The 9,169-nt window shown below is 33.1% G+C and overlaps 1 protein-coding gene across 1 annotated transcript; it reads right to left on the bottom strand.

Moving 5' to 3' along the window:
- Positions 1-7,940: 7,940 nt before the first annotated feature.
- Positions 7,941-8,381, bottom strand: LOC149212418 (uncharacterized). The gene has a single exon (XM_089388682.1). The coding sequence runs from the start codon at positions 8,379-8,381 to the stop codon at positions 7,941-7,943; it is 441 nt and encodes a 146-aa protein (XP_089244808.1).
- Positions 8,382-9,169: the final 788 nt, after the last annotated feature.

Here is a 9,169-nt window from a genome sequence, read left to right as displayed (position 1 = left end):
CCCTCTTTGTATTTAGGGTGTTGTTCTTTCCTTGAGGCTTCAACAGGTTATCATAGCTCACCATGCCTTGGATTTTTCCTTTTCTCTGCAGTTTGGGGGCACATTTTCCTTGCTTCAGATTCGTAGATCCAAAGTCTTGCTTCTTCTATTTAAACTTCCACTCAATCTTGACAGCATATTGGTATGCCGTGTCGAGCAAGGAGATGTCTAAGAACTCCATCTCATACGAGATGTATCTATTTAGATATTTGTGGTACGTGAGTACCTGATCTATTAATGAAAAAGGTATTATAGACTATGTGTGAAGTTTCCTATGTTACTTAGTGCAATGGATCGAAAAGATTGAGAATAACATAAACACTTAAACAAGTAGAAAAAACATTCAAACACATCAACACAACCAAGTTTAATAAAAGAGTTCACCAGAATTCCTGGCTACGTCTCCTGGTCCTTTTGATTCCAGTCCTAACCTCTCTATTATGTCTTCAATTTGTTGTTACATGTGTGAGCTTAGAAACAAAGTCTCAAACACAAAAATGGATCTCACTATTTTGTTCATCTCGAGCTTTTGAGTCAAAATGAGTATACATTCGACCGTACTCGGCCACTATGACCTCCAGACCCCCTGGAATGGTTCAAAGCCATCCTCTACCCACTTTTTTGGTGATATGGTATTAATATACCATTTTTAGTTACAAACTGCAATAAAAGCGGAATAATAAAATTACATTAAAAATAGTGGATAAACCAAAGGACTGGCAGGTGTGGAGCTGACCCCAACCGTTCAGCCTTTTCCCAGCGTAGATCCTGATACCATATGATCCGATGGCTATTGCATCATCTGCACTTGAATGATCTCCATCGTTGATCTCTCCTGCTCAATCCAATGGCTGTCACACAATCTCATGCTCCAACTAGCACATCGGTTAATTCTCCAAAAGCACATGAGAAAAGCTATTTCAGGATGCTACGTGTCGACCGCTGAGTGGAATTGCGTAGATTTCTAAAAAGCCATTTCCGGCCTTTGAGGCGCATGAGAAACTTTTTACCACTTCCCTGCCAAAACTCAAAGAAGTTTAACTTCTTTTTAATAGCCTCATCGCATTGGTTTTCAAGGATAACCTGCTTGCATGTCTTGATGCGATATGCATCAATCTCCTTTGATCAGACAATCTTCGCTCTCATTTGCTGATCCAATCGCCTATGGTATGAACCAATCACAAATTTCCACGTCACCTTCTACGCTGACATCATCCATAACATGTGACTCACTCCTGGGTTTCCATGTGTCCTGCTAACTTTTGACCTAAATCTTTAATTGGCTCTAATTTCTTCATCCGGACTTAGATTTACACGTTGTTTGCATCGTTGGATTCGTATTAATGAGCACTTTGAATTGAACCTACTTTCACCTGCATTTAAAGACTTTTGATCTTGAGGAAAAACTAAATCCATTTTAGATCAGTACCAAATGCCACTCAGAATCCCTGATACCCAACTTCGTGCGGAGGGTATGAAAAACATTGGTAAACCATGGCATGCATTGGTCCCTTCCCTACCACATCATGGTCCACTTTGTGTATTTATCCTCATAGATCTTGATAGGGTAGTACTTCTCCTTAGTGGTGTCCCAGAACGAATTCCAAGTGGGTGTGGTTGAAAATAGTGAGGTTGTGCTTTCATCCTTCTTCTCACAATGGGTTTCCCACCAGTCCTTGACGTGGGGGCAGCTTTAAGAAGTGTAAAAGTTATCTTTTCCCAGTTGGAAAAATCATGAGTACAAAAATATCCTTCTAGAAGATTTAGCCATTTATCTACGGTGCCCGCGTCTATCTAACCTTCAAATATGGTGATGTCAAAGTTAACTTGTACCTTAAAAGGTGTGCCACTTCCAGAGTGGCTACTGGAAGAAGATGTGTCACCTTTGGGTAGCTGCTGAAGGATTTGGTCAAAGTTGTCCATCATCACGTTCCTCTGTCGCTCGAGAGATTCTTCGAGCAATATTTTGAAAGGATCTCCTACACCCTCATCTTTCTTCTCTTCTGCCATGGGACTCCATTAGGGTTTAGGACACTGGTCTTACAAAGGTTCGACTTGTTTGAACCCTAACTCCTTATATCCCGACCTCGTTGCGAACATGTAAAGAAATATATAGAAAGAGTAGAACACTCAAATACCATTGATATGAACTTAAACAAGAATGCAACAAATAATAGATATAACCATAAATGTAGAGATGCAATAGAAATAACACTTCATTTAATTAATATCAAACATGGAAATATGCTTACAAAAATAATGGAAATAAACATTTTTTGATGGCCTCTATCTTTACAAGATTTATTTTAAGCTCCCCACCATTGATCATATGCCTCAAATACACTAATCACAAGTGAGCATACTCATATTTCATAATTTTTTCTTGCAACTAATATTTTTTAATATTTTCTAACACCAGTGACAAACATGAGTTGTGATCCTCCCAAGTAGTGCAATAAACCAATATGTCAGTGAAATACATAATTACAAATGAACTAAATAAGAACACAATACATCATTCATTGTGTCGAGAGGCACTCTCCATCCCAATATGGAAAAGATGTTGTAGTGCCCTGTCTTGTCCTATCCTATTAAAAATATCTTGTAATGTCATGCCTTGTCTTGTTAAACATTTCTAATTGATCAACTTAAATAAAAATAAAAATAAAATAAAATTAAGAAAAAAATAAAATAAAATAACTAATACCTAAAATTATCAATAAAACATTTTGAATCAATCAAATTACATAAAAATAAAAATAAAAATAAAACAAAATAAACTATAATTATAATTATAATTAATTACAAATAAAAATTAAATCATCATAGATCCATCTTTATTTTGGAGTTACTAAGTGTCAAATAGATCAAATCTCTAAAAATACAAAATTATTTTAAAGTAAATAAATTTCATTCCTCTAACATTTTAACAAATCCTTATAAACTTGAAATACATCATAAATTAAAATAAATAATATAAATATATACCATTAGTATATAATTTTAATAATAAAAAAACTATATACTTGAACCTCTTATATTATTATTAATTTACCATAAATGTATAGGTATAAAACCTTGATATCATTAAGTTCTTAATTGTAATGGGGATCTAAAACCAACGATGATACCATATTGTAACGATTGAGGTTTCTTTAATAATTAATATGATTCCGATTTTATAATAAAATTTTTATATATGTAATCATAGATTTTATTAAATTATTAATATGATTTTATTTTTATAATATTATTTATATAGAATTTATATATATCTATAAATTATTTTATTTTAAATTTATTATTATTATTATTTTATTTTATAAAATTTGAGTTGTTTAATTTTTTTTATTAATTTCTATTTAGTAAATTTAAAACTTTGTAATAATGAAAAATATATATCCAGAGATAAACATGGGGAATTCTAGACTATAGATGTTGACCCTGCTTATAGTCATAGTCATTGAAACTAATTGCATACATATTTAAAAAAATGCCCTTGGCCTTCAACACTCCTAAGAACATTCGAACAGAAGAACTATTATACATTCAAACGCCTCCACCTTCGTTGCATCTTGTTCATCCACAAAACACAAACCCCAAGGGCCTCATTATCACCAGCACACTGCTGGAACAAAAATCAGACATCAACCCACAGTACAACCGCCCATTTGGTAAATGTGGAAAGTATAAATCTATAATAGAAATTAAAATTATTACGATACATTTTACATTACCAAAAAAACTTAAAATATTAACTAAATTATAATTATTCTGATTATTAGGTCTATTTTGGAATAGAACTTTTATAATTTTAATAACATAGATTTTTTATAATTTTACTTTAATTATTAAGTGGAGATTATATTTTAATTTCCATTCAATATTCTAAAATATTCTTAGTAATGTACAAAAATCAAAGGTTGAGACTTCTTTCGAAAGTACTTATGCCTATTTTAAGTTATAATTAAATTGATTAATTAAAAGAAAGTTATATGAGCAAATGTCATTCCAAGTGAGATGGTATTTTTAGGCATTTGTTATTGATAAGCCGTGATATTGTAAAAAAAATCATTTTACACATTAACAATATTTATAGTAAAATAAGAATAAATTGATTTATCCAATATAAAATAAGTGTAAATCTTCATGGTTAATAATTTATTCTAATATTTTTTAAAAATAGGTATATTAATTTTTTGTGTAAGTAATAATAATAATTGAAGCCCACGGGGCTTTGGATTGACGGTGAATGGGTGCGCTGTTAAGGCACTCCTTGCGATAGGTCACCGGTTCAAATCCCCGTGGGTGCGTAGGTTAGTCTTAACAAGAAAAAAAAAAAAATAATAATTGAATGATATTATAGTTTTGTTATTTTTTAATTTTAACAATGCGAAATGTATAATAAACTAAGTATTTTGATATTTATTAGGAACAAATAAACATTTATTTTATATATCTATATATATATATATATATATATATATATATACACACACCATGTTAACATAAAACCACAATGATGCCTATTCGAGTAGTGGGCCATCTAATGAACATTTGGAATGATCAATAATAAGTCGGCAAGGGATCTTTGTTTCTCTAAGACAAGTTGATAAGATTTAAATGGTTCTTCACCCGTATTTCTTAATGTGACAGTAAAGTAACTAGTGCAAGTGATTAACTTTAAAACACTATTCCATAGGTACTAGAAGTGATTAGGCTGAAAACACTAATCGCTAATGCCTTACGAGCTGGCCTTTAATTTCACCCATGAAATTGTTCCATGATCATTTCAACTATGCGTGTTGATAAAAAATGGAAAGTCAAATTAGAAAGAAACTTACAAACTGAAACTAGCAGCTCACAGGTGAGCCAAGCTACACCTGGAGACTCCCCAAGTAGTACCGCTCTATTCCATTGATCATGAAATAAGAAATAAATAAATCTACATTTAATTTAGGGAGTCCAAAACTATCTCCTAGAAAATAGGAATCAAGTCTAAACTAAGACACACACACAACTGTGAAACAAACTTTCTCCACTAATTTCAACTCTCCCCCTTAATGGAGAAAGGATTCACTTCCACACCTAACATGTCCCTAAATAATTCAAATTTGATCTTCCCAAGAGGCTTGGTGAAGATATCAACTGGATTTTCATAGGTGTTACAATATTCGAGTAAAATCTCTTTGGATTGAACCTTTTCTTTAACAAAATGAAATTGAGTATCTATATGTTTTTTGTTTTTATTAAAAACATGATTATTTTCCAACTTGATTGAACTTTGGCTGTCGCATTTAATCACCATAGAATCTTTTTGTTCTTCTCCTGCATCATCAAGAACTCTTCTCAACCAAATTATTTCACAAGTGGTTGCACATACAACTTGATACTCTGCTTCTACTGATGATAAGTATACAGTACTCTGTTATTTATTGCTCCAAGAAATGAACTTGGATCCAATATTAAAAAAATACCTAGTTCTAGATCTTCTATCATCCAGATTTCCAGCCAATCTGAATTTGAATAACTTGCCAGTTTAACATCAAAAGAATCTATATATTTAATGCCAAAATGTATGGTTCCCTGAAGATACCTTAGGACACCTTTTACTGCCACCAAATGATTTTCAAGAGGTTTTGTCATAAAATAACTGAACACACTAACTGAATATTCTATGTCAGGTCTGGTTGCAGTCAAATAACTCAAACTTCCAACCAGTTGTATGTACAATGTAGCATCCACCTCTTTAGAACCATCATCACTTTGAAATTTAACATTCTGTTGTATAGGTAATGAAGCAACTTTACACTGATCCATTCTAAATTTCTTCAATAATTCCCTAACATAATTTCCTTGAGTAACAAAACTTTGGCCAGTATCCCTCCAGATTTCAAGACCCAAACAATAATGCAGTCCTCCAAGGTCCTTCATTTCAAATGCCTGTGTCATCAGCACTTTAATTTCTTCAACCAATTCATCATAATTATCAGTAACGATTAAATCATAAATATGTAAGGAAATCAACACAATATACCCCTTTGAATCAAACATGGTATACTGATTTGGATCATTTTTATTTCTCTTATAACCATGTTGTAATAAGAAAGAGTCTATTTTCTCATACCAAGATCTAGGACCCTGTTTCAGTGCATACAATGCCCTTTTTAATTTACAAACCAAGTGTTCCTGCCCCTTTTTAGTGAACCCTTCTAGTTGTGTTAAATATACTTCTTCCTTCAACACCCCATTTAGAAAAGAAGATTTTATATCTAGCTGGTGTAATCTCCAATGGTACTTTGTAGCTAGAGCTATTAATGTCCTAATAGTGTTTATCTTAACTACAGGAGAAAAAGTCTCCTCATAATCAATCCCTTCTTTCTCCGAGTACCCTTTGGCCACCAACCTAGCTTTATACTTATGCGCAATACCATTTTCTTTGAACTTAGGTTTGTATAGCCATTTACAACCTATGGGCTCTTTTCCTTTTGACATTTCAACTAATTCCCATGTTTTTTGTTTAATTATGGACTCATATTCTTTCATAGATGACCACCATTCATCATACTGATTTTCTTAATTTTAATTCATGGGCTCAACAACATTTAAAATATTATTCATAAATCTTTGTACCTCACAGGTAAGTGAGTTTTTCATCCCGATCTCCTTGGTAGCAGACTTGCCTTAATTATGCCCTGTGTGATTTCTTGCTCACCTATGAAAGGACTTCGACTGCTAAAAGTATCCACATCACTAGATTCCTCTTTCTGTCGCTGTAAGTAACTATCTTTGGCTTCATCATTGTTTTCATCAATCACTAAAGGAATCTTCCACTGCTCATAACTTCTTTCCTTATTCCATTCATCAACCTGTTCATGGAATATAACATCTCTACTCGCAAATACCTTGTGAGTAGATGGATTAAACATATTCTATGCTTTGAAATCATAATAATACCCTACAAATATGCATTTTATAGCTTTAGCATCCAATTTCTTCCTATCTTCCTTAGGAATGTGTGCAAAATCTCTAGAACCAAATACTCTCAAGTGATGGGAAGTAGGTTTAAAACCATACAAAGCCTCAAATGGAGTCTTGAGATCAGGAAACCTAGTTGTACTTTTGTTCTTTAAGTAAACTACAATACGAATTGTGTATGCAAAAAAATCATTGGATAGGTTCTTACCTTCAATCGTGCTACGTGCACACTACCAAAGTTATGTTCTTTCTTTCTACAACCTCATTATGTTGTGGACTATGGGGTACTGTAAATTATTGTAGTATCACATGATCTCTACAATTTTTTATGAAGTTTCCATGTTTGTATTCTCCTCCTTGGTCAAAGAAGAGAATTTTAATGACTTTCCCTATCTTCTTTTCAACCATATTTCTGAATTCTTTAAAGTACTTGAAAGCATCACCTTTCCTTTTAAGAAAGTATACCCAGGTATATCTTGTGTAGTAATCAATAAATAACAAGAAATAGTAAGCTCCACCTAAGCACCTTGTCAGCATAGGTCCACAAATATTAGTATGCACAAGTTCAAGCATATCTTTCCTTCTCCTACTTAAGCTAGAGGGAAATCCATCCCTGTCCATTTTTCCAAGTGCACGACCTTCACAATCAATATGTTCATTTCTTAAAATAGGAAGTGCATCAACCATACGTTGTTTTTATAACAACAACAAATCATGAAGGTTTAAGTAACTAAACCTTTGATGCCAAATATTCTATATTGCCATAGTAGTTGAAGTTAAAGCTTGATGTGACATGCTTGTAACATTCAACCTATATAGGCCTCCAACTCTTACTCCTAATGCAACCAAATTCTAATGGTCCAACAAATCCTTTACAACATAGTAAGTTTTGAAATATTATACCTTTAAATTATGATATGTAATCATGGAGATGAGATCAAATTCTTTTTAATACTAGGCACATACATGACATTCTGGGTGTGCTTGATATTACCACTAGGCAATATCATAGGAATATCTACATACCCTTTAATCTGATATGCTCTACCATCTCCCAAGTAGATGTTAGCACCATTGTTGATCTCGTTAAAATTTTCATTCAAGTGTTTATTACATGTCATATGAGCGGATGCTCCATAATCCACAAGCCAAGTTCTAGCCTCATCAGTCTCAGTAGAAAGAGAAGCATCAAACACAAATAATTTAGGAACATGATTCAGATCTTCGCCAGCAAAATGCCCTGTATGACTCTTGTGTCTATGTTTGTTTTCGTTGTTCTTCTTTTTATAATAGTCTCTAGCAATATGACCAGTTCTGCCATAGTAAAAACACTTAATTCCTGAATCTTTTTTAGTAGATGACATACCTTGAAATGGTTTTTTCTAAGATGGACCACCACTTTTATGTCCTCCTCCTGGTCACCCTTTTAATAACTTTTTCTTTGCCACTAATGCCATTTCTGCATTCTAAGGCTTTAGATTCTTACGTCTCTCTTCTTCTTGCATCAAAATCCCTGTCAACTCTTCAAAGGTGGGAGCTTTCTCCCTTGCTGCAAGCCCTGTAATGAACATTTGATAATCCTTTTTCATGTCATTTAAGGTAATTGTGACGAGATCATTGTTGGATACTTTCTCCCTTATGTCACCTAACTTATCTCTCAGTTCTTTAATCCGTGAGATGAATACATCAATGGATTCATTCTCTTCCATTCTAATGGAGAGAATATTACTCTTTAGAAACAACACACGATTTGTATTTTTCATTTCATACAAATCCTTGAGTGTCACCCAAATCTCATTGGTGCTTTTGCAGTCTCGGATATGAGGGATTATGCTACCTTTTACCAACATATTCAACAACACTTTCATTTTAATTTCCCTCTTTTCTCAATATTGAATTGTTGCGGCTGTGGCACCATCAACTGCAATAGGCTTTGCTTCATCTCCATTTGCAATTGTCCACGCACTAGAACCCTTAAGAAATGTCTGCAACTTAAACTTCTAGTTGGCGTAATGTGACCCATCAAGCTTATTACTCTCACTAATGTATATCTCTGCAATGTAATTATTCATTGTGACAAAACAATTTCAACAGTACCCTACTTTTAATTCACGAGCACCACCAGTAATTTGTTTGATCTAGTCATCATAAT

The sequence above is a fragment of the Pinus tabuliformis genome, chromosome 1_1 (assembly GCF_031772625.1).
Source record: "Pinus tabuliformis cultivar Carrire ecotype Pingquan chromosome 1_1, CPIR1, whole genome shotgun sequence".
Lineage (NCBI taxonomy): Eukaryota > Viridiplantae > Streptophyta > Pinopsida > Pinales > Pinaceae > Pinus > Pinus tabuliformis.
Note: the sequence above shows the minus strand (reverse complement) of the source record. Positions and strands in the feature narration are given on the sequence as shown.